This window comes from Podarcis vaucheri (genome assembly GCF_965113315.1).
Source record: "Podarcis vaucheri genome assembly, chromosome: 16".
In the NCBI taxonomy this organism is placed as follows: Eukaryota; Metazoa; Chordata; class Lepidosauria; order Squamata; family Lacertidae; genus Podarcis; species Podarcis vaucheri.
The window spans coordinates 16,574,242-16,600,527 of NC_138754.1; the positions used below are offsets into that span (position 1 = coordinate 16,574,242).

Genomic DNA, 26,286 nt, shown 5'->3' on the forward strand with positions numbered 1-26,286 from the left:
TCTGCGAAGAGAGAGAGGCCCATTTCTTCCCCTTCCGCCCATAAACTCCAGCCAACGGGGAGGGCGGCCTGGCGCTCCGCCACCAGAACTGGCAAGGAATGTAGCTTAGAGAAGAAGACGGCGGGGGGAGTAAAAACTAAGGGGGGAAAAACAGAAACACACTGAGCTCGCTTGGAGCCCGGGCTGCAGGCCCCGCAACTCGGACAAGATGGAGTGCTGGTAGCGGTTCATTGGGGGGTCTGCCCCGCAGGGTCCGTCCTCTCTGGAGCAGGTAACTGCTTGCAAGCTGGCAGCCTCCTCGGCCTCCTTGCCTGCCTTTCATTCTTCTCGCCTGGGCGGTGGTTTCCTTCCTTGCTTCCTTCCTGCTGTGCCAGCTGTTGAGTTATTTTAAAAAACAACAACTAACTTTTGAGCTTGCCTTGGTCAAAAGTTTTTCAGGATGCAGCTGAAAATCTTTCCGGGCGCATCGATGTGCCTGGTCCTCACAGCCTTGGCACTCTGGACCCAGTGGATCTCAGCCTGAGGTTGGATGGCTGTCTATCAGGGATTTATTAGCTGTGATTGCAGGGGTTGGGCTAGATGACCCCTGGGGTCCTTTTCTTCTCTACAGTTCTATGATTCTGGCCTTAAGGTCCTGGCGTAGCCAGGCATTATCTCAAGAAGCAGGACTTTAGCAGGCAGAGTTGAGAAAAAGGAGGAGGAGGATCAAGCCGCCTGCTCTGCACCAGCCTGGTCCTGCGTCCATTCCTTAGCAGAGAGCCTCAGTTTACTCAGCTCTAAAATGGGCTTAAATTTGAAGACAGTGCAACTTTTGGGGAGGAGAGGGAGATTGGGATTTTTTCTGTACAAATCAGTGCAGCTGTGCCCAGCTCAGGAGAGAGGGAACCTACATCCCCAGAATGTCTTATCCACAGCTGCTAAGCTTTCAGTATCCCTTTTAGGTGGACCAATGGAATTAGATATAGGACTTAACTGTGCCCCTTTTGACTGCTGGTACTGAATTTGGATTTATCCGAGCTTTTTTGGTCCATTAGCTGTGAGTCCCTGATGTGATTCCTCTAGCATTAAAATTTCAAAACTAGTGTGTCTTGTTCTGGTCATCCCATAGATGGGATGGGGTTCGAGCAGTTCCCCTGTGTGGAGAGTCTAAGGCTATTGGGGGCTTTTTAGATTGGGGGGGGGGAGAAAGATAACTGGGGGTGGAGGAGTGGCCGGCATGAAAGAAATTTATAAATCAATGGTGTGATTGATCTATGTGACTGATCCACAATTTCAGACAACTGCATAGTTAAATGTGATGATAGCAGTGGGGTTTTTTTAAAGTGGGGGGTTGGACAACTCACGGGGGAGCAGATAACTGTTCATAGTTATCACCTACGAGAGCCAGGGGTGGAGAAGTGACTAGGACTTGGAAGACCTGGGTTCAAATCCCCACTCAGCTACGAAGCTCAATGGGCGACCATGGACCAGCCACTATTCCTCTCAGCCTCACCTCGCAGGGTTGTTGTGGGGATTAAATTGAGAAAGGGGAGAAAAATACGGGCTACAAAGGCAATAAAAATGAATGATAGGGAAATGGAATCTCCATGTTCAGCCCTGAAGGCCAGATGCTGAGGACAAATGATAAGGGGTGGTACGTCATCCCTATGCCCTGCTTGGGAACTGCCAGAACCAGCCTTCACTCCTTATCTCATAAAGAAGAGGAAAGTGAGGGTTGGAGTCAAAAATCAGATTTTCTAGGCATGAGAAGCCAGTGTGTATGGAGAATGCCAGTGCCATCACTCAGGAGGGACTTGGGGTCAACTCAAGGTAAGCATCTGAGGGAAATATCCACATTGGATGTTTGTGTTCTGTTCTGCGCAGCTATTAGGCTTCCTTTGTCTTTACTCAAGATGGACTAGAAACTTGGGGTGGGAGGACGACTTGCTTCCAGCTCAGCATGGCAGGAATGAAAAGCAGTGTGGTAAGCAAAACTGTTGACTTGCCTTTACCATTGAAAAAGAGGTCCTTGGGTCTTCCACCCAAATGCCAGCTAGCAGCATCGGCGATTCCTAGGAGAAGCTGGGAGGCTTGGGGATCTGGGGCTGTGGACCAACTGTTGAGGATCACCAGGTATTTCATATACCCATGTGTGTTTGTATGACATGTATGACATGAGAACATGGAATTTGTGACAGCTATAAAAGCAGATTTGCGCAGGGGGTTGGATTTAGATGACCCTTGGATGATTGAAACCTGGGAGTGGGGGGTCCTAGGTGGCTTTAGGAGAGGATTAGACACATTTGTGGAGGAGACGGCCAGTGCTTTTGTTCCTGGGGGTGTGCAGGGGTACGCACACCCCTAAACGTTTTGTGAATCTTTGTACTTTTGTCCATTTACTGTACAGTGGTACCTTGGGTTACAAACACTTCGGGTTACAGACTCCGCTAACCTGGAAGCAGTACCTTGGGTTAAGAACTTTACCTCAGGATGAGAACAGAAATTGTGTGGCGGCAGCGGGAGGCCCCATTAGCTAAAGTGGTACCTCGGTTAAGAACAGTTTCAGGTTAAGAACGGACCTCCAGAATGAATTAAGTTCTTAACCCAAGGTACCACTGTAATTACTTCTAAATTTGCATCTAACACACACACACACACACACACACACACACACACACACACGAAGCCTCATACCCAGTGGAATTCTAAGACAGTGTTTCCCAACCTTTTTTGGGCAAAGGCACACTTGTTTCATGAAAAAAATCTCGAGGCACACCACCATTACAGCCCCGTGACGTCAGCGCACAGCGTCACGCCGGGAGGGACATGAATTGCTAGCAAATTACATAATCACCTCCTTGAGGGCTGGCTCATCTTCTCCGAAGGCAGAACCCCATTAATTAACAGCACAGACTCACACCATAGCCAAGACGAGGGGGAAAAACCTCAGTCATGCACAGTCATGCACATGTGGGGGCTAAATGAGGACGAAGACCGGGCAGAGAGCAGGGTTCAAATCACCCCACCTGGCCAGGACAATCCCTGGGTGCTCCCTTGGGCCACTCGCCTGACCCACCTCACAGGGCTGTTGTTGCGAGGATAACACGGGGAGAACCACACGCGCCCCCGGGAGCTCCTTGGAGGAGAAAGCGGGCGATGAATGCAATGCACGAAATATATGAGAGGCGACCAGGTTTTGCAGGTGAGGGGCCCCCGCCAGCCTCCGCTTCCCACACCCGGCGCAACGACGCCGAAGTTTCCCCCCGGGCTCGACTCGGGGAGCAGCGCTGCTCCCCCCCGGCTCCCCTTCGCCCTCCCGGCTCTCTCTGCCGCCCACTGGGGACCCCCCTCACCTGCCAAGTCCGGAGCGCCGGTGGAAGTTGCATGCATGCATGCAGGGCGCCGCGTTGCCATTGCATTGCACTGCACTCCATGCAACGCCTGCACGCATGCATTGCCTTGCACGTCCGCCAAGGGGTCTCCCCGCGGTCCGATGCGTCCCCTCCGGCGCGGATGCAGCATTGCAAAAATACACACACACCCCGACGCAGCCCTACCTGGGGGGCAGCCTCCGCCTCCGCCGCTCCGCCTCCGCGGGGATCCCCGGGCTCCATCCTGCCGCCCGATCTCCGTGGGGGCGCAGGCAGGCTGCGCGGGGTCTGCGCGGAAGAGCCCCTGCCCGCCCGGCCGCCGCCGCCACGCTCATTCCATGGCCGGTAGAAGAGCGCTTCAAACAAAACGCCCGGCCCGCCAGGCCACGCTGGGAAACGTAGTTTGCGCACCCCGCGCGGGCGCGGAGCCCAAGGGCGAGGGGACTACGGATCCCGGCAGCCCCCGCGCCGGGGACGGAGGGGGAGAGGCCGGGTGCAGGGATGGAGGGACGGGTGGGCGAGCGAGTGAGTGAGTGGCAGCCGCCAAGCCTTGGCCGAGAGCCAGGAAGGGCCTCCCCGGAGGAGGAGGAGGAGGGAGGCGCAGAGCGGGAGGGAGGGAGGGAACCCCAGGGGTCATCTAGTGACGGCGCCCCAATCGAAAATTTGACTTAAAAAAAAAATCTTTCGAATTTTTTAATTTTTCCCGCGGCACACCAGGCAACATCTCGCGGCACACTAGTGTGCCGCGGAACAGTGGTTGGGAAACACTGTTCTAAGAAACCAAATAGCTTCCTCTGCTTCCATCTTGATTCAAAATGACATCCAATTTTATCCAACCTTGCAACCTTGGCATTATCAACACAATGTTCTAACCAACTATCTTATGTTTCTGTTTAAATGACGGTATAGGTGGTACCTCGGGTTACAGATACTTCAGGTTACAGACTCCGCTAACCAAGAAATAGTACCTCAGGTTAAGAACTTTGCTTCAGGATGAGAAGAGAAATTGTGTGGTGGCAGCAGGAGGCCCCATTAGCTAAAGTGGTGCCTTAGGTTAAGAACGGTTTCAGGTTAAGAATGGAACAAATATGGTTTGTAACCAGAGGTACCACTGTATTTATTTTTCCCAATTTGAACTATAAAATGGTGATTTTCTTTAGTCAAAATGAGAATACCCCTAAACATTTTTTAAGGGGAATAAAGCACTGGGGAGGGCTATCAATGTCTGCCTCCACAGTTGGAGGCAGAAATGCTTCTTGAAGCCTGGGAGCTGCAGGAGGGGAGAGGACTCTTGCGCCTGGGTCCTGCTTGCGAGTTTCCTACAAGCATCTTGTTAGCTGCTGTGAGAAAAGGATGCTGCAATAGCTGGGCCCATTGGCCTGATCCAGCAGGCCCTTCTTACCAATGCAGAATTTGGAGCCCACAGCATCATTTGCAATGATTACCTTGGAGGAAGGGGATTTGTTTTGTTCTTCAAAGGAAGGCGGGTGGCTTCAATTAGCTAATGTCTGCTAAGTGCTTTTGAATATGGAAAATCTCTTAAGCGCTAAAAAAGCTTTTGCTGCCTGAGAAAGCCGGCTTTATTATATTTTTCAAGGTTTGTTGTTGTTTTTTAATTGCCAAATACCTCCTTAAAACCTTGCCTGTGGCAGATGCGTGTATTGGGTAAATCCAGGAGAAAAATGAAGCTCATTGTTGGGTTTCAAAGCAACTGCTGTTTTCCACAGGGGTGTTAGGGCTTGGGGATAATTTTGTTGGGGTTCTTTAAGTGCATGGCTCCACTAGATGCGATGTGTGGGGAGGGGTCTCAGGCCTTGAGCACTACTAGTGGGGACTATTTATTTAACAAAATTCATATACTTCTGGTTTGTGAAGCAGGGCGAATCAACAGTAGGTAAACAGAAATAAAGCACATGCCACTTCTACGTGTCTGGATGGGCTTTACCTAAACCAGTGTTTCCCAGACTTGGGTCTCCAGCTGCTTTTGAACTATTTAGTAAGTTTAAATGCTTTACTTACAAACTCCAAAGGTCACATTCATACGCTATTCCATGCGGCAGCAATAAGAACACAGGTAGAAAGTTATTGGGTTGTAAAATACCAAAAAATACGGTACTTCTGAGCATGTGGTCTGGGCTTGAAGCGGTCAAGCTCATACACGTTGCCTGGTGAGCTTCACATAGTACAAGAGAGTAAACAAAGGAAGCTTCACTTCCTTCTTCAATGGAGGTGAAGCGGTATGACCTGAGTCTAGGAATACAGTTCCATGGTCTTAACCCCTTCATGCGTTAACTAGCCCTAAGCTTTCTAGTTATATTTGACTGCAATATCCCACAGCGAAGAGCTCCAAAAGGACCTCCCCAAAGTGGGTGAATGGTAAATGATGTTCACTGTGAAGTGATGCATGTTGTGGCAAAAATAATAATCTTAATTTCAAATATGCACTCATGGGATCTAAACTGGTGGGGACTGACCAGGAACGAGACCTTGGGGTCATAGTGGACAGCTCAGTGAAGATGTTGACCCAATGTGCCGCGGTTGTAGAAAAGACAGATTCCATGCTAGGGATCATTAGAAAAGGAATTGAAAGCAAAATTTGCCAGTATCATAATGCCGTTATAGAAATCTATGGTGTGACCGCATTTGGAATATTGTGTGCAGTTCTGGCCTCCTCACCTCAAAAAGGATCTTGTAGAGTTGGAAGAAGGTTCAGAAATGGCCAAGCAAAATGACTGAGGGGATGAAGCGACTCCCTTCTTGTGAGGAATAGTTGCAGCCTTTGGCAAGAGAAAAGGCGAGCAGGAGGTGACATGGTAGAAGTTTATAGAATTATGCTTGGCATGGAGAAAGAGGATAGAAAAAAGGGTTTTCTCCCTCTCTCATAACAATATAATTTGTGGAAATCCAATGAACTGGAACATTGGAAGATGCAGAACAGAGAAAATAGTTAAACTATGGAACTCCCTGCCACAGGAGGCAGCGACAGCTACCAGCTTGGATGGCTTTAAGAGAGGACTGGACAAATTCATGGCTGTCCTCCACAGTCAGAGGCAGGAGTGCTTCTGAATCCCAGTTGCTGGAAACCACAGGAAAGGAAAGTCCTCTTGTGCCCAAATCCTGCTAGACAGGCATCTAGTTGGCCACTGTGAGAACAGGATGCTGGACTAAGTGAGTCACTGGCCTGATCCAGCAGGGATCTCTTTATGTTCATTTTCCCTTCTGCTCCCAGCTCCCAAACCCACCACGCCTTCGAGACCGCGCTTCAAAAAAACATTGCTAGAACGATGGAAAGGGTGATTTTATCTCCCAAGAATTCAGCCTTGGCTTGGGTCTTTTTCAGCAAGAAGGGAGCCCAGTGCTGGTTGGCACACACCGGACAGAAAGCAGGAAGGGAGAGAGGCAGGGCCAGGGTGGAAGAAGAGGAGGAGTGTTTGGGATGATGGGGTGACGGGGAAGCACAACTGGTGATTTTTATTGGATGCAACATTTTGCCAAACTGGAAAAATGGATAATGAGATGGTGGGGGAGGGAACCTCTTCTGACCTTTGAGCTTTGGGTGCCCTCCCATCTTTCCGGCGGGTTTTTCCTCAGAATCTTTTTTGTCTGGGTTGGTTACAAAGAAGTAATTAATCTTTTATTTCCATCCCTGCCGAAAGCCTTCATCGTTTTGCCTTGACTCCTCTGTGGTCAACCATGTGACTCAGAGGGCCTTCAGCTGTCAATGGTGGCCTTGTGCGAAGGAACAAAAGAGAACTTGATTTCTAGTTTGGGGGGAAATGGGGGGGAGAGAGAGATTTCTTCCCCCACCCCTGTGCATGAAAGGTCTCCTTGGTTGAAAGGGAAAAGATTCTGGAGGGAGAACTGGGGGACAACTCCCATGTCCCACTCCTCTCCCCCCCCCCATTGTCAAAATAGAGATGGTCACCGCTTTACATGGACCAGAACTGTGGAACTCCTTGCCTCATGAGGTTCGTTGCGTTCTTCTCTTGCTGTTCTTTGCTGGCTCAAGCTTTTTTTAAAAAAAAAACAAACCAGCAGGCTTTTGTTTTAGCGGATGCCTATTGTTTTTCTGTCTGATTTTTCTGTTTTATCATTGGGTCCAATTTTTGAGGGAGGCCTGGAAGGGGATGGCAAGGGAGAGGGCCTTTTCAGGGGCCCCTCCCCATCTGTGGAAAGCTCTCCCATAACCCTCTAACATTTCTCCGATGAAAATAGGGACGTCCCATTCCATAATGATAATTTTACTATTTATACCCCACAGCAATCTGGGCAGCTTCCAAAATAGATAAAAACACAATAGAACATTAAAGCCTCTTTTTTAAAAAAAAAAATGCTTCCCTATACAATATTGCCTTCAGACGGCTCAGGGGTTGGATAACTCCATACCCTCCAACATTTCTCTGATGAAAATAGGGACGTCCTAAGGAAAAGCAGGACATTCTGGGATCCAGTCAGAAACTGGGACGGCTTCTCTAAATCAGGGACATTCCTGGAAAATAGGGACACTTGGAGGGTCTGCTCTCTGCCAGTAAGGTAAGCCTGGGTCCTTCGTTTGCATTTTTTCAGGGCCAGATAAAAAAACTTTCTCCCCCCCAACCCCCGCCAGATTTTTGGGAGACTCCAATGATGATGCTTTTAGGCAGAGCCACACATTGAAAGTGCATGATTTCCCCCCAGAGAATCCTGGGAACTGTAGTTCCCCTCAGAGACCTACAATTCTTAGTACCCTCAACAAACTTCAGTTTCCATAATTATTTGGGATTTAAATGTATGCTGTGACTCTGTGTCCTATGCTGTTTGTGGGTGGCCAAAACTTCCTGCTGCTATGGCAGATGAAAAGAGTGATGTTTTGTATATATTTTTCTGAACTGCATTTGTCAATGTGTCAGCATTATAATGCATTGATGTTCATGTTTTTAAACACACTGTAAGTCACTAGGAGACCTTTGTGCAACAACTCAAGTACTATGACTAAATAATCATCTGATGAGCCTGTCTCTGTTTTATCACATCTTGTGGTTTTATGATGTGTTCTTGCATGATGCATCTGGCTTCAGTTAATTTATTTCCAATATTTCTCCGCCTCTCCATAACTCTGAGCTTCTCCAGGGGGGCACACACATGACAGAGTTTAAAGCACAATATGGTATAAATGCATTTCCTGTCTAAATTGTGCCGCAGCAGAGATAAAAGCAGTAAAACCAACCAATTCCATGCTGTTAGGGTGTCAAAAATTGAAGCTCATACACAGAATTGGGCCTGGAAATGGACCAGAAGCTGTTTTGTTGCTGGTGTGATCAGACCAGGACATCCTGCCCCTGTCAACAACCCTATTTTGGATGCTACCCCCTTCTGCACACAATAGATCACTGCAGTCTGCCAGAGAGTCTCTCTTGCAAGTTCCAAACTTCTAGGGTGGCTACGCCTGTCCTGTGGAACAGCACCCCACACTTTCAGGAAACAGTCAAAGATATTGCTGTTCTGGCAGGTTTTCCCAGCAGGAAAAATGGGTCTTTACCAGAAGTCGCACAATAAAGGAGAAACAGATCCAATGTGACTTGAAAAGTTTTATGAAGCTTAGAAAATGATAAGTTAAGGACTCATTTGTGGGCCATTGCGACCTAACACATGAACACACACTTCAGAAGCTTCTGGCCATTGCGCTGAATGGGGGACGAAGACTGACACACCCAGCAGCAAACCCTGACCAAAATATCTCTAAACTAGACATACCGGTATATCAGTGTTTCTGTTCTGTGAATCAGGAAACCCTCAGAGAACCCTTGGTCTCCGTCATGACCTCGTAAACAACTATTCCCCTGGGCTTGGCTTTCTGGCGTTTGCTGGCTGGGGGGTCGTGTTGCTGGCCTGCCTTACTGGGCTGTTTTAGAGCTTGCAGCAAGATAATGCCTAAGAAGTGCTTTTGAAGCTCTCCCAGGTGCTGAATTGCCAGAAAATAGGAACAGCTGGAAGGCCTCTAGGTGGTCCCCTGGCAGAGTGAGTTTGGCAGTCCCTGGAGCTGGAAGGGAAGGGGGTCCCACAGCCTTCTGGAATCACCCCCCCCCCCATTCTGAGGTGCATCAGGCTGCTGCCGTTTTTGCATTCAGATTGACAGGTCTGGACACAATTCTCTGCCCCATGATGGCGGCGGCACTTTATATAAGCTGTTCACCAGTGAAAGGGACTCCCTCGGAAGGCGGTGGACTCTGCTTCATTGGAGGTTTTTAAACAGAGGGTGGATGGCCACCTGTCAGGGATCCTTTAGCTGTGCATTGCAGGGGGTTGGATTGGATGACCCTTGGGGGTCCCTCCCAACCCTACGATTCTAATGATTCTATTTCTGCTTCTGCTCCCTGTTTTATTTGTGGCTGCTTATTCATTTTATGATGTCGGTTTATTTTGTTTTATTTATCGATTTATCGACAACTTCTTAATATACCTAAAAGACCACTGTAGACTGTTAAAATCATTAGCAGGGATACAATGACACTTGTAATGTGAAATGAATTCTGGTAACTCTGATTATATAATAGATGGATAATGGTAAAAAATGCAGGAGAAAAAAGAAAAAAGATTTATTTTTTAATGGAACCCATGGAGGGAGGGGAGGAGGTCCAAAGGTTCAAAAGAGCCTTTTTATTTTTATGTTGGGGAACGTTAAAGTTGTTGTGTATAAATATATTCAGGTAGGTAGCCATGTTGGTCTGACGCAGTTGAAAATTGATTCTGTGTATCTGAAGAAGTGTGCAAGCACACTAAAGCTTATACCAAGAACAAACTTAGTTGGTCTCTAAGGTGCTACTGGGCATACATATATCCCCCGGACCCATCCTCCTTTTTCCTTTGTCATTTTAGGACACAAATGTTGACCCCCTTCCCCATCTCCAGAGCTACCTGGAGGAAGGGGGTTGTGGACTGCAGCTGCCCAGGACCACTTGGCAAAATCTCTCCCCACAAGCAGAGTTGCCTTTAAAAACACATCTCCAAGAGAATCCCGTGCGCTGTGACTGGAAATGCTTACAATAAAGCTGCCTCAGATCTTCAGGGTCCACCAAGTACCTCGTGTGAGTAAATTATCCTTCCAGTTTTTACGATGTAGGGGCCATCTCCCCCCAACCCAATCCCACTATGCATGGTTCTGTCCAGGAGGGTCTCTTAAAATCAACACACCAGGGTGGCTAATCAGTCAAGGAAACTGCACCAGTTGAATTTCTGCCACAGGGTGGTTCTCTGTTTGAAGGCTGGCTGTTCCAAGTCGCGCTTAAAAGAGCATGAACTCTCTAAGCATTTTCACGTTACATGCGAACGCAGCCTAACAAGTTGAAAGCCTCCTGTTTGGATCGTTTCTCTGCTTATAGACTCTGGGAATGGGATAGAAGGTCGTTATTGGCCAGGGGTGTTTTGTTAAAATGTGAAATAGGGAAGATATAAAATGAGAGTCTTTGGAGCCAGTGGGGCCCATTAGGAATTTGGAGAGTATGCCGTGGGCGCCAGCCACAAAATGGCTGCTCTGCAGGAGTGGCATAACACAAAATGGCTGCCGTGGGGCCGTAGCATTATGGCTGCTACATTTGAATGAGCAGAAAGAGAAGCAGGAGGACCACAACATGGTGTGGCTGTGCCCTCCTGTCAGTGGGGAGAAAGACCCCTACAGCAGTCACTGCCACCTTCACTCTTAGAGACAAGCTCTTTGTACCTCTCCTCTGTTCAGAACGGGAGGGAGGGAGGGCGTCCATTCTTGGCACCCAAAGAAATGTGAGCTTATATAGGGGGACATGTTCAATGCAGGAGAGGCTGAGCAAACAGAAGCAGTTGTGGATTTTTGAGGGGATATCTACTGAAACCTTTTGTGGGTGCCAAAGGGGGTCCTGGTGGTCACACTGGTGACCTTTGACCTCCCAAATGTTGCTGAACTACAACTCCCATCACCCTTCCACACTGACCATGCTTGCTAGGGCTGATGGGAGTTGTAGTTCAGCAACATCTGGAGGGCCAAAGGTTCCCTACCTCTGAACTAACAGAACTAAAGTTAAGGAGAGTTTGTTGCTGCAGGTGGAGTTATAGTGACGCGACACTTCAATAAAGCTTTTCATGCAGGCCTGAGATATACTCAGAGTCACAGAGTGATTTCATGCTCTTTATTCAGCTCATAGTGGTGAGGAGGAATGAATGAAAGTCCCCTCAAAGTATCTGCTTTATATACATTATTTACACAATGGGCTGCACATGATTGGTTAATTCTGGAATTCTACTGTAAGCCAATCAGGTTGTGGATTCACTTATATCTGGAGCATGATTGGGTGGTTCCTGCCAACCAATCATACTGCTGCATTGTTCTTGGACCAATCAGACTGCTGCATTCTGAATCCTATTGTTCTAGGACCAATCAGACTGCTGCAATTTGGATCCTATTGTTCTAGGACCAATCAGACTGCTGCAGTTTGGATCCTATTCAACTAAGTACATAACACCGCCTCACTTCTGCTAAATTTCTGTCTTGGCAACTCAAAAGTGTCTCATTGGGCAAATCCTGTCCTGTAGATCTTCTGGGAAGATGGGATCATCTCTGGCTACCGTCACCCCAAAAGCTCTGCCTTGGATTGCGTCCTCAGCTCTTTTCAGCTGAACAACGAAACCATCAACATTTGGACACATTTTTTGCCGACGTGGTAAGTCTGCAGCGTCTTTCAGCCGCGTTCTGTGTAGTTACTTATCTCCTTGGCTTGCGGGTCACATAACTCCATACCTTCCAACATTTCTCTGATGAAAATAGGGACATCCTAAGGAAAAGCAGGACATTCGGGATTGAATCAGAAACCAGGATGGCTTTTGTAAATCCAGGACTGTCCTTGGAAAACAGGGACGCTTGGAGGGTCTGTAAATGACTTTGGAAAGCTGGTACCACAGGATCAACTTCATCAATTTTGTTGAATCGATTAAATAGTTTCACTTGGATTTTGAATAAAGGATGCAGTTTAATTGTTCCTGTTTCGGATTTCATTGTGTTGTTACCTTCCTTACTGGGTTGTGCAAACTACTATTCTGAACAATGCTTTTTAGATAAGGTCACTGGGGATGTGTTTATGGAACCAAGGGGACTATGGGCTGAAAAGGTTTGGGAACCTCTGTCCCGTTGTCCTTCTCCTGGATGCCCTTTGCCCCTTGCAGGTATTTTCTGTGGCGCTTCCTGATGCTCTCCCACAGCCTGGACTTCTGGTGTGACACCTACAGCTGGCCTTTCCTGGCCTACATGGTGCTGGTGTGCCTCTACCCCTTCACCTCCAGCTGTGCCCACACGTTCAGCACCATGTCCACCCATGCCAGGCACATCTGCTACTTCTTGGACTACGGAGCGCTCAGCCTCTACAGTTTGGGTGAGGCAGCTTTCAAGTTGCTGGTGGGAGGGAGTTCCGTAGGTTAACTATGTGCTGCATTTAGGACTCCCTTTAATCTGTCTTGAATTTTCCAACAGAGGTTGCGCAAGTTTCTTCTCTGTTTATTATAGGCTGCGCTATCACGTACGGAGCCTACGCAATGCCTGACGTCTGGGTAGATGGCCCTTTCCACCACTGCTTTGTCCCCCTGGCGGCCCTGAATTCCTTTATCTGCACCAGCCTGTCTTGTTACTCCCGGTAAGTAAGGCCAGTGCTTTTATTTTATTTTATTTTTAAGGAAAAAGAAGGAGCCGTTCCTCACCATGAAGTTTGTACTGTTATTGCCACACTTTAAACATTTGTGGGGGTGGGGGTGGGGAGAAGGTGCTGTTATTTCATAGCCTTGGGTGCCCCCAGAGGAAAAAAAGCACTGGGTAAGGCTTTTGTGCCGTGCCGAGGTCAGAGCTGAAATGAAAACAGTGTATCTTGCACAGATGTGAAGCTGTGGCATATCAGATTTCAAAAAAGGCTGCATTTTGGAGCTCAGTTTATTTTAAAGCTCTTATTGCCAGCAAGGCAACCGTGGGCCAACTATGGCTTCAGATCCAGCGCTTTCTATAATTCGGAACCTTGTCAAAAATCAAACAGGGAGTGAGACTATGCAGTTGATGTTTGCTAGCAAATATGAGTCAAAAAGCTTCACTCTTTCCCCAAAACCACTTCAGCTCAAACCAAGAACTTTGCTAAATCATCCTCGCAGGATGTCTGTAGATTCACCTGCCACCAGATCATTAAATAACCTTCAACCGCAAATAGTTTTGTATGTAGATTTAAAAACACAGAAGTTTCCGCTTATGTGACAGGAGGGATTTGTGGCAGGTGGGGGTGGATGGGAAGAGAACAAGGGGAAACGGAGATGTCCTGTCCTACCACCAACCATATACCTGGGATGGGGGGGGTCCCTTTGCTGTTAAAAAAGAAGGAAAGAATGCAAAATAAATAAACAATAAATCACCAGGTGAAAGAAGCCTGGGGCAAGGGTCCATTAAGGTGGACATTACAAGTCCCTGGCCTCATATCTGAGTTGCAGAAGTGCAACCCATCCACCCTGATTTCAGGTGAGGGTGGAGTTCTAGGACTGAAAGTGCTGGGGTTAGGATTCCTCCAGCGAGTTTGTGGCTAAGAGGGCCTTTTGGCTCACACATTTGCAGGGGGCTGGACTAGATGACCACGGGTTTCTTCCAAATCTACAATTCAATGGCTCTATGACCGCAGAGGTCCCAGAGCTTACTCCTGTGCAAACGCACTGAGGTTTATAGAAGACTCCTACACACGTCTGCTCAGAAGTGAGCCCCATTGACTTCAGTGGGGTTTACTTTTAGGTTAAGTGGCAGCCTAAGTCGTCCTGGCCCTGAGTTTGCTGCGTGGCTGCAGGCCTCCATTTTCTTAATCAATGCCTATCTTCAGAATGTAGATTAAAAATAATAATGATAATGATAATAATAATAATAATAATAATAATAATAATAATAATAATAATAATAATAAACAACTACACCTCTCAAGGAGCCCCAGGTAGCAAACAGATACACAGTTTAAAAAAACAAAGCCAAAGCTTTCTAAAACAGATCAAGATGTTCTTAAAGCAATTACAATATGAAACCATTACAAGCAATTACATTTGAAAACATCCTTCTGCCCGCTGATCTTGAGGTTGCTAGGAGCAGTATCTTTCAGCCACCAAGTGTCAAGGCAAACAGGAATGTTTTCAAATTCCTCTTGCAAGTTATATTTATTCATTCATTGTTTCTGAAGGCAGTCCTGTTTTAAGAAGCTTTTAATGTTATTTATTTATTGAAATATACTCTGAGTTGAGAGTGGATTTCATGCTCTTTATTCAGCTCATAGTGGTGAGGAGGAATGGAAGTTCCCCCACAATATCTGCTTTATATACATTATTTACACAATGAGCTGCATGTGATTGGCTAATTCTGGGATTCTCCTGTAGGCTAATCAGGTTGTGGGTTCACTTCCACCTGGAGCTGGATTGGGTGGCTCCTGCGGACCAATCATACTGCTGCATTGTTCTAGGACCAATCAGACTGTTGCATTCTGAATCCTATTGTTCTAGGACCAATCAGACTGCTGCATTTTGGATCCTATTCAACTCAGTACATAACATTTATTATTTATTTATTTATTTATTTATTTATTTATTTATTTATTTATTTCCCACCCACCTTTTTCCCCACAGAGCTCAAGGTGGCTTTCATGGTTCTCCCTCTCATTTAATCTCCACAACAACTACCCTGTGAGGTAGGCTAGGCTGAGAGTTAGTGCCTGTCCCAAGACCACTCAATTAACTTTATAGCGGAGCGGGGGATTCGAACCCTGGTTTCCCAGATCCTGGTCCAACACTCCAGCAACTACGCCACACTGAGTGATGGAGACAGACACATTGTGCTGGGAAGGACATTCCGCACCTGGGGAACTCAGACGGGTAACTGGGGGGGGGGGGCAGGCGGGCACAGTGGCTTGGGCGCCTGCAGGCTCCACACTGACCGAAACAGCAGCGTGGGACTTGCGTCCTGTGGAGGCTCCGCACCGCATGCTCTGCCCTGATTTGCCCCGGCCCATGGGCAGCTTGCTCCACCCCCATGGGCGGCTTACCCTGCCCCCAGATGCAGGGTGTGTGCGCCGCCCCGGGCGCCCGAGCAGCTAGCTACGTCGCTGGGGGAACTACCACTGAAAAGTCCCCCGTCACGAGGCCAGTGCCAACTGGGCAGCTGCCCTCTTACAAGGTTGTTGTAGATGAAGTGCCAGGGGGCTGTTTAAAAGCCCAATCTAGATGCTCTGTTTCAAGCCAGAGATTCAAAACTGATAATAATAATAATAATAATAATAATAATAATAATAATAATAATAATAATTTATACCCCGCCCATCTGGCTGGGTTTCCCCAGCCACTCTGGGAGGCTTCCAACAAAATATTAAAATACAGAGGTCTGTTAAACATTAAAAGCTTCCCTAAACAGGGCTGCTTTCAGATCTCTTCTAAAAGTCTGGCAGTTGTTGTTCTCTTTGACATCTGGTGGGAGGGTGTTCCACAGGGTGGGTGCCACTACCGAGAAGGCCCTCTGCCTGGTTCCCTGTAACTTGGCTTCTCGCAGTGAGGAAACCGCCAGAACCACTACTCCACCCTACCCTGACTTTTTTCCTTCATAGGCTGTTTTCACCACCTTTTAATTGGAACTCCTCCTCCCCCCCCCCTTTGGTCTCCTGGTCTAGATTCCTGGAACTGGAGTATCCTTCTTTGTGCAAGATCTTGAGGACTACAGCCTTCGCTTACCCTTTCCTCTTCGACAACATTCCATTGTTCTACAGGGTAGGATGACGGTGGGGGCAATGTAGCCACGGGGGGGGGGGGGCTGTGCTAGGAGAGGGTTGTCAATGGCTGCTAACCACAAGGGCTAGGCCAGGGGTCTGCAACCCGTGGCTCCGGAGCCACATGTGGCTCTTTTACACCTTTGCCACGGCTCCGGGGCAGATACTAGCGAGGGGAGGAGGTGCATTGTGCGCCCCGACACTCCCCACTGTGGCGGGCGCTGTACTGGCTGTGATGTCGCATGGGGGTGGTACGTGCGTTAGTCACGCACCGTCCCGACGTCACCTTCCTGCCCGCCCGCCAGCTACATTGTAAGGGGCATGTACGCTGGTCACTGTTTTGAAGGGGAGTGAAGAACACACACACACACAAAGGTAACTTGTTAATTTAACATTTATTTCTATGAGGAGGAGTAATTCTGAGGAGTCAAACAAAGAAATAATAAAAAAGTGACAAAAAGTTATTTTTATAATGATGAGTTTTGCGGCTCCCAGGTTTTTTTTTCCTTCGGAAACGGTTCCAAGTGGCTCTTTTTGTCTTAAAGGTTGCAGACCCCTGGGCTAGGCTTTGCCCTCCCAGTCAGAGGCAACACTGCATCTGAACAGCAGATGCTGGAACCGCAGGAGGGGCGAGTGTGGCTCTTATGCTCAGCTCCTGTTTGCTGGGTTCCCTGGTTGGCCACTGTGAGAACAGGATGCTGGACTAGATGGGCCACTGGCCTGATCCTGCAGGGCTGTTCTTGCTTTCATATATTTTTTCACTTTGGCCTCTAAGGACTGAATGTGTAGTTTCCCCTACCTTTGCAACTGCATACCAATAATCCAGATTAGTCCTGATAGTTTTTGGGGTGAGCCTCCCCACACCCAAGTCTTGCTGTGCCATGCAGATGCAAATTCCTGCCTTCATTTCTTTCCTCTCCTCATGGTGCCACAGGAAGCAGGTGGCTCCACAGGAAGCGCCCTTCAGCATGGAGTCTGATGTTCCTCCCCTCCAGGGCCACCCTTCCTGGCTGACTCATGACACTTCCTTACCTTTCAGCTCTTGTTCTGCTTTGGCGAAGACTGTGCCTGGAATGACTCCGTCCCTGGTTACTTCTACCACCTTATTTTCGCAGCCCTCACTGGCTTCCTCTTCGCTTCCCACCTGCCGGAGCGCCTGGCCCCTGGGCGCTTCGATTACATTGGTAAGAGAAGGGGGGATGGGGTGGGCCGGGGTGGAGATATTTGAATCCCTGCAATGGGGTTGCTCTGTCCCAGCTCCTGCCAACCTAGCAGTTCGAAAGCACACCAGTGCAAATAGATAAATAGGTACCACTGCGGTCTGTGGACAAACGCTGGCTCCCTCGGCCTGAAAGCAAGATGAATGCCGCAACCCCATAGTCACCTTTGACTGGACATAACTGTCCAGGGGTCCTTTACCTTTACCTTAAAGGTAAAGGTAAAGGTACCCCTGCCCGAACGGGCCAGTCTTGACAGACTCTGGGGTTTGTGCGCCCATCTCACATCTATTGGCCGGGGGCCAGCGCTGTCCGAAGACACTTCCGGGTCACGTGGCCAGCGTGACAACGCTGCTCTGGCGAGCCAGAGCCGCACACGGAACGCCGTTTACCTTCCCGCTGGTAAGCGGTACCTATTTATGTACTTGCCCCCGGGGGTGCTTTCGAACTGCTAGGTGGGCAGGCGCTGGGACCGAGCAGCGGGAGCGCACCCCGCCGCGGGGATTCGAACCGCCGACCTTTCGATCGGCAAGCCCTAGGCGCTGAGGCTTTAGCCCACAGCGCCACCCGCGTCCCTTTACCTTAATCAAGTCCAAAGTCAGAAGCAGGAGATGCTTCTGAATACCACTTGCCGTAAATCACAGGAGGAGAGAGTGCTCTTGGGCTTAACTGATAAAGGCATCTGGTTGGCCACTGTGAGAACAGACTGGGTGGGCCATTGGCTTTATCCAGCCCCGGCTCTTCTTCTTCCTCCCCACGGAGGACCTTAAGGTCCACAAATGACAACATTTTGAAGGTCCCAGGTCGCAGAGTGGTTAGATTGGTCTCAACTAGGGCCAGGGCCTTTTCAGTACTGGCCCCAATTTGGTGGAACGCTCTGTCACAAGAGACTAGGACCCTGCGGGACTTGACATCTTTCCACAGGGCCTGCAAGACAGAGCTGTTCCGCCTGGCCTTTGGTTTGGACTCAGTCTGACCCTTATGTTTCTCCCCCCTTATGGTCTTGATTTACCGGCTTCTTTTAAAATGAGGCTGCATTTTAACCTGTATTTTAATTTTTTTCTTTTTCCCCTATTATGATTTTATTGGTGTTAGCCTCCCTGAGCCCGGCTCTGGCCGGGGAGGGCAGGGTATAAATAAATTATTATTATTATTATTATTATTATTATTATTATTATTATTATTATTATTAGGTTACAACCATTTTCTCTCTCTTGAGCTTCTCTTATCGCCCCATCTCTTCTCTCTCCCACCTCCCTTCCTCCCGCCACAGGACACAGCCATCAGCTCTTCCACATCTGCGCTGTCGTGGGCACCCATTTCCAACTGGAATCTGTTTTATGGGACTTGCATTCACGCCGGGCCTGGCTGAGCGCTCACGCCCCGGCGGCCACCTTCACCCGGACTTTTGCCATCCTTGGAGCTGCCCTACTGGGCAACCTCGCACTCGTGGCTGCCTTCACCATGGCCCTGCTCCGGTCCTCCGGCACGACGCTGATTCTGCAGAGCAACGTCCCCGAGGTGGAGCGGCCCAAGGAGCAGTGATGGAGCCCTTTCTGGCGGTGCTCTGTGGCTTTGGTTTCTCTGAGGGACCTTCGTTCCACCTCCCTCGGGCGGCAACTCCTTTGGGAGCCCCTGGGGTGAGCGTTTTCTCCACTGTCGCACTTTATACCTCAGTGTTCTGTGTTCCAGAGGAATGTGGCGCGTGCGTCAGAAGGGGGGGGGGACCCTTTTGAATGTTCCTTCTAAGTTTGAGCACTTTAAACATTTGGTTGGGACTCAGCTGTTCGTGGGTGTGCAGCGTGGAGACCCACAACTGAATGCCTCCCCCCACAGTATGTCAGAGAAGTGGACTTGGGTTTCTGCCGGGACGGCCATTGCTGGCTCTCTCTCCTCCTACACAGAGCCTGATTTCCACTTTCCATTCAGCTCTGCTTCCAGGGGTGCTAAATTCTAAATATCTGGGCACCACGTCCTTTCTCTTCAGATCTTCTCCTCAGGAGAGTTGCTGTTGCACTGAGAGTACTGCTCATGGGCTTCCTGTTGTGGGTATCTGGTCAGCCATTTTGAGGACAGGATGCTGGGCTAGAATGGGCCTTCAACCTGATCCGGCTCCAGGCCTCCTCTGATGTTCTTACATAACTCTTGTCTCCAACAATGGCAAGCAGATACCTCCAGGGAGAGGGTGAAGGCACCCTGTATTTTGAGGGAGGCTTCCCAGAACATGGAGCCTAGACCTGCTCTGCATCCATTTCTCTCACCCCCTTTTAAACCGCCCACACTATCACCACACCTCAGGGCAACAAATTTCCATCCATTAATCCTGAATCGTACGAGGAAGGCCTTCCTTTTTATTCGTCTACCGCCAACCCAGTTTTCTTGAGCGACTTTCCTCAAACTTCTTGCATTCTGTCTCAGATTCTCCGGCTGTGGCTCCTGCGTTGCAGGGACACGGACTAGATGAGAAGGTCCCTTCCGATTCTACGATCCTGTGATTCTCATGTGACACAAGAGGGTGGAGGCATCCTCTGTGGGCCAAAACCCCAGAAAGAGAGGATTCTCTCCGCAAGAGAATTGCACCGCCCACAAGAGAACTAAGCGTGTGTGCCTTTCTTTTGGATTGCACGAAAACCCGAAAGGCATCTCTCCCCACCCCAAGTTGCACTCATTAATTGTTAACCAATTATTGGGAAGTTCCCCTGGGAAAGCCCTGTCAAGAGAGAGGAGATATGCAAGAAGGGCCCAGCCTAAATCCATTTGCTGTAAGAAAGGAGAGCAACAGCAGGATGAGAATTCTCTGTGCCTCCTGTAAGCAAGATTAGACAAAGAAAGGGCTCAGATTGCAAAAGACGGTTGGATGCTGGGACGATCCATAAAGGTGCACAACTGCGATGGATTAAGCCAGCGGTTCCCAAACATATTTGGTCCATGCCCCCTTGGCTCTATAAACTCATCCCCAGAGGCCCCCCCTCCATTAAAAATATCCTTCAGAATAGCAGTTTGCACAGCCCACAAAGGAAGATCATAACACAATAAAAATCAAAGCAGCAGCTATTAATTGCGTATTTATTCAAAATCCTATTGAAACTATTTACGTAGTTCATTTGAATCAACAACAACAGCAACAAAATCATCATCATCATCATCATTTAATTTATATCCTGTCCAGCCATTCTGGGCGGCTTACAGCATATATAATCAAACAGAATATACTATACAGGCAACAAACAAACCAATAAATCAATAGAAACCAATAATAACAATAATAGCAACAATAGTAAACAGTTTACAGTTATACCCAAATTAAAATAACTGCCAACCCGAACTAAACATTTCCAGTGAGACCAGCTTTTCACAGTCTGATAGTCATTTACACCTCCAGCACCCTCTGCCACATGCTTGTTTCTTAGCCCCCCCCCCAAGTAATCCCCCTACCCCACCCCCCACAAAGGGGGTGTACCATCCACTTTGGAAACCATTGTCTAAGACACCTGTTTTGCAACTAGTGGGTTGGGATGACCTACAGACCTAGTTGGGTTGCACCAGCAGCACAATCGTGATAACCAGTTGCTGGCAGGGGCTTATGGGAGTTGTAGTCCAAAACAGTCAGCAGGCGGAAGATTGAGGGGAAAGCTGCAATATACAATTATTATTTTTAAAATACTAATAATTAAGAAGTGGGGTCTCCCAATGTATGTCTGGGCTAAAGATGGGTTCTGGGTCTGAGAAGGTTGGAGACTGCTGAACTCAAAGTATTGTGGTCTCTCCATCGCTAGAGATCTTTAAGCGCAAGTTGAGGAAACATTTGGCTGAGTGGCGCTGACGTGGATCTGATTCATGAGGCAAGATGGGTAGCTGGATGAGGCCAAGACTCACTTCCGTTCCTGTCTTTTCAGGCTGCCCATCAGTAGGGATGAAAGATGGAGATGTTGCCAAGACCAGCAGAATCTGAAGGCCACAATGCTTAGCTTGTGGCTGGTCTAGGATGACGACTAAAGGAAACTAGTTTCTGCAAACTCATTCCTTTCACTACAGAAACCCCAAGATGTCCCATATTTTGTACGAGGAATGAGATCCAAACCAAGGAAACCCCAGACTTGCAAATCTGAGGATGTAGAATTGCAGATCCTTAGCTGTCCTAGCAAGCTTATAAGGAACACAACCCTGGTGGGACATTGTGTCTGGACATTCCCAAACCTGATAGGAAATTCTGTCCAGATGTTCCCAGAAAAATGAAAGTCCAAAGGATGTAGTGGGTGATATACTTTTGAGCGTTTGAGGCTGTTTTTAGTGTGTTCTTGAAGAGGGTGGAGCCTGGATAAGGCCAGTGGCTCATTAGCTGATGGCGCTAATTGTTTGACTGTTAATTATCAGAGCCGGGGTGGCTGAGAGGCATGAGGGTCCTGATGATGGAGATGGAGTTTTAATACGGTTTCCTGGAGGTGTTTTTAAGAAGGATCTAGCGTTGGAGCAAATAGTTGTGGTATCCAATATGGAAAGTGGGGCCCTGTCTTCACTTAGCTTGTTCCTTGCATTACACCCAGTTCAACCAACCTGGGCGATGGACATTTGCAGGCTGAACTTGAGTGACCGTGAACTGGATTTTCTAGATTGATCAGAATCAGCATTTGTGGCTTTGGGCTGGTAGTGGTATAAATTGTCCAAAGCCTTCCATTATCCACTTTACTGCTAACTAACAATTACCGTATTTTTCGCTCCATAAGACGCACCAGACCATAAGATGCACCTAGTTTTTGGAGGAGGAAAACAAGAAAAAAAAAATCTGAATCCCAGAAGCCAGAACAGCAAGAGGGATTGTTGCTTTCGCTGCGATCCCTCTTGCCGTTCTGGCTTCTGGGATAGCTGCGCAGCCTGCATTCGCTCCATAAGACGCACACACATTTCCCCTTACTTTTTAGGAGGGGGAAAGTGCGTCTTATAGAGCGAAAAATATGGTAGGTAGCATGCAAACTCAACAAGCACAGTTTTTGTGGATGGCAGCAGGCAGGGGTGAAAGCCACAGGAATAGAGAGAATTGCTTTTGTGTTCAGGTCCTTCTTCCCAATTTCACCACAAGCATTTGGTTGGCCACTGTGAGAACAGGATACTGCACTGAAGGAGCCTGGACTAGATGATCCTTGGGGTCCCTTCCGACTCTGCAATTCTATGATTCTATGGCTAGATGGGCCTGATCCAGCAAGCTCTTGTTATGCTCTTATGTTGCCTTAACAGCAATGCCACTGCTAATGGTGTGGAGCAGTTCTGTGGTTGGGAGAGAAGCCAGGCAGAGGAAGAGATCTCTTTCTAGAACTCTCTGTGCCTCCTTGAGTGATAAGCAGAGAGCAACTCCTTAATTGTGATAAGTGAGGCCTTCTCTTTTACTCTGTAAAACAAACTACCCAAATCAGACAGAGATAAGAGCACAACCCTGCTCCTCTGGGTTTTAGGACCTTGGAAAGAAAGTTCATTGAACCCTTGTAAGTTCAATGGCAAACAAAAAAGGCCAGTAACAGATTACTCTTGGTCACCTCTCTTTCCCAGCAGCGGCAGAGCAAGCCAATCGGGCGCCTGGGGTGAGCCGGGGCAGGACGCTCCGTGGGGCCTCTAGTGTCTGTCTGCCTCTTCCCACTCAGCTGCCCTACAGCTGGGGGGGAGGCAGCGGGCGGACCATTTGGGGCAGCACGGAGCCTGCAGGTGCCCAAGCAACCACATCACTCCCAGGAGAGATGTGTTGCTTAGGCATGCTGCCGGCTCCGTGGTGAATGCCGCCCAGCATACCGCCCCCACCTTACCCCCTTCCTCCACCCCTGCTTCCCAGAGATGTCCAGTTACTACTTGCTTGAATATTGCAAGCTGAAGCCCTGCATTAAGGAATGATCAAAACAGGCTCCAGCCCTCAAGCACCAGATTGAGACCTTTAGAGGCCCTGAGCACTGAAAAGGGGCTGCCACTACGTAATTCAAAATAAAAATGGCATGGGGGAGGACTATATAACTCTTGGGGTCCCTTCTAACTCTACAATTCTTCTGGTTGTTTTGTGTGTGAGGGAGTGCTTTGCTGGTGCCTGATTGTGCCTACACTGTTTACTAGGGAGCTGAGGTCAGTGGGCCTTACTTCTGAGTAAACATGCAGAGCTTTGCGCTGTTAATGTCTCAGTAGGAGGGGGAGGCCCAGGAACAACTGGACTAAAAGGGCTCTACTTTTTGACAGCCACACTCACCCTTTTTAAAAAAAAAACCAGTTCTGTTTATGTTTACAACATTAGTCATTGTTCTTGCTTTCTGTTTTTCACAAAGCTTTTCATAGACATTGCTGCTTTGGTGGGTTAACATTTAAATGTCCCCCACCTTCTTTTTGTATTAACATTAAAAACACATATATGTTTGCTTTGGAGGGGGTGGTCTGTTGTACTGGGCAGAGTGCAAGTAGGGAGGGAAAGCTTAATTAATATTATTTGTTCTTGAAGAGGCTTCAGATTGCTCATCTGGGTGTTCTTTTCTGCTCCTAGACTGTGCCTGAGGGCTGCCATTCCTGTGCCTTTAGATACATGCAATGGACAGAAATTCACCAGGTGCATCACCTGTTGGATTTCAGCCTGCTGTGCAAGGGAAAAGTGCCTGAGGGTTGCCACCCTTATTCCTGGCAAAGTTCCTGTGCCTTAGATGCATGCAGCAGACAGAAATTCTGCCAGTCATGAAAGAGGAGAGGTGGGGAGAAATAGCAATTTTTTAAAAAATGTTTCCTTTGAGGATAGGGGATGTCCCGAAACCTTAGTCTTCGCTGACATGTGCCTTTTACTGTGTTTTGAATGTGTTTTGAAATATTTTATTGACCTCTCCTTGTTCACGTAACCTTAACAAATCTGTGCTTGCTGCTAGGAAAATCCTGAATTCCGCAGAAACGAGAGATGCCAAAATTACATATTTATTCCCTGTCCGAGAGAAACCACTTTTTATGGAAAAGCTGTATAAAATGTTTTGCTTCCTTAACTGAATGATGCTGTCTCTTGGTTTTCTGTTTTGTTTTTTTAAATAATAATAATAATACCTGTATTTGAAATAAAACAGCTTTAATTCAAAACTGGAATGACAGAACGATAAACTCTGAAACCAACAATGCCCTGCTTGTCTGCTGTTCTGTTCTTTGATTAAGATATTTAGGTGCTTCCAAGATGGAGCATAATACTACAAACAAGTAAATCAGATATTACAAACAGATGACAACTGGTTTGGTTTTTTAACAGACTGGCTTTCCCCTAGAAAGGGTAAATACAAATTAAAATAGCGGGGGGGGGGAGTGTCAGCTGGCAGTTTGATGCCAACATTGCGGATTCCACTTCTGCCACCAGTGCTGCGTGTACCTCAATTTCCAAACAGTGACACCTGTGTGTGCAGCAAAAAATGGGGGGGGGGCCTTTAATAGTGTCCCTGAAAATCTGCCTGAATCAGTCTAGTTCTCGGAAAACCAAGGAGGTTTTTTCAAATACAACTATACCTTGTATTCTCAGACACAGAGCTCTTGGCCTTCTTTTAACACCATGTTTGAAAAACTGAGGTGTTGAAGGGCACCAAGAGGTCTGAGCTGTCACAGGTGGGGACTATTTAAACTCTTCCAATGTTCAAAACTCCCATTGTACTAGGCGCATTTTGCATCAGGGTATTTCATTGGCGCGAGCAGTTTCTGGGCTCTGGGTGCAGTACTGAGCCTAAGATTTCAGATTAAAACTGCAGAATAGAAGGAAAGGAGGGCCTTTTTCTGCCTCCCCTCTTCCAACTACTTTCTGAAGACTGGAGAAGAGACCCTCTTAAGAATACTAGGGGGGTGGGCAGGGGAATGACTAGACCATGTGAAAAATGAACATAACATTTTAGCCGCAGTTCGTTCATTTTCATCTTTGCATTCTTGTTATAAAAAAGCGCACCTAGACATTCTGTGGTTGGGCCCATAACCTAGGCTTAAGGTGCCATTTAGCTCCTAGCTTTCATATCTCAGTTTCTAACACTGAACTCTTCCATCTATGATCTATTATCCACGAACACTTGTACATAAAAGGGGTTCTGTCTAGCTCTGGAGCTTGTTGGTTCCAGAGTTTTGAATACTATTGGGCTTGACATGGGGCTGGCTAACCACCCCGTTTAGGGGCCTGATCATAGGCGCCGACTCCATGGGGCTTGAGGGGGCCCGAGCCCCCTCAAAAATTTTATTGGGGGGGCAGAGCCCCCCAATAATCTCGGGCGCCCCTCCAGCAGAGCGCCGCCGCCGCGCTGGCTCTGCCTGTCGACGCTTGGCGCGTCCGCGGCTTTTATAGGGCGCCCGGCGCGCACCAGCTCGATAACGGGCACCGGCGCGGCGGGGGGCGCCGGGCCGGGGGCGGGGGGCGGGCGGCCTGTCTCCTTGGCAACCCCATTGAGCAGCGCCGGCTCCCCCGGGAGGGCCATCCCCCCGCGCCGCCGATCGCCAACACCGCCGACGCTGTGGCTGCCCAAGCCGGAGCCCGAGCCGGAGCCCGTCAGTCAGTCAGGAAGGAAGGAGAGAGAAATGGGGAGGGAGACGAGGGAGGAAAATTGCGCGCAGGGTGAAGAAAGGAGAAGGGCGAACGAGACAGCTTCCAACCCAAAAAAGGGCTGGAAGACTCGGAGGATGAAGGATCGGGAAAGAAAGCGACGCCTTCCCCGCCCGCGACGTCGCCCACTTGTCATTGGCAGCGCAGTGGGCGCCCAGAGGGGCTGGGCACTGGCGCAGGGCCGCTCCGCAGCCGCGGAGGACAGCTGCACGGCTAGCAAGGTGCGCCGCGTAGAGCGCGGCCCTTGTGTGGCCCGGTGGCCAGGCAAGCTCGGGCGGGGACCCCCATGCGAATCTAAGACGGGAGAAGAGGGCAGAGCAAAGGGGGTCCCTTCCCCAACCTCCGGCTCTGAGACTTCCCTGCGCCCCAGAAAAGCGAAAGGATTTTCTCTTCTTCTT

At 48.6% G+C, this 26,286-nt stretch overlaps 1 protein-coding gene across 4 annotated transcripts; it reads left to right on the forward strand.

The window, feature by feature from the left end:
* PAQR6 (progestin and adipoQ receptor family member 6) lies at nt 1-24,442 on the forward strand. Of its 4 annotated transcripts, none has more exons than XM_082204328.1 (8): nt 1-271; nt 10,206-10,414; nt 11,892-12,019; nt 12,519-12,724; nt 12,856-12,982; nt 16,013-16,109; nt 17,148-17,292; nt 18,599-24,442. In XM_082204328.1, the coding sequence occupies exons 2-8, from the start codon at nt 10,364-10,366 to the stop codon at nt 18,868-18,870; spliced, it is 1,026 nt and encodes a 341-aa protein (XP_082060454.1). In that variant the 5' UTR covers nt 1-271; nt 10,206-10,363; the 3' UTR covers nt 18,871-24,442. The 4 variants fall into 4 exon arrangements, with proteins under 4 accessions (XP_082060454.1, XP_082060456.1, XP_082060455.1 ...); XM_082204330.1 differs by lacking the exon at nt 1-271 and adding an exon at nt 403-524; XM_082204329.1 differs by lacking the exon at nt 1-271 and adding an exon at nt 1,241-1,809.
* Nucleotides 24,443-26,286: the final 1,844 nt, after the last annotated feature.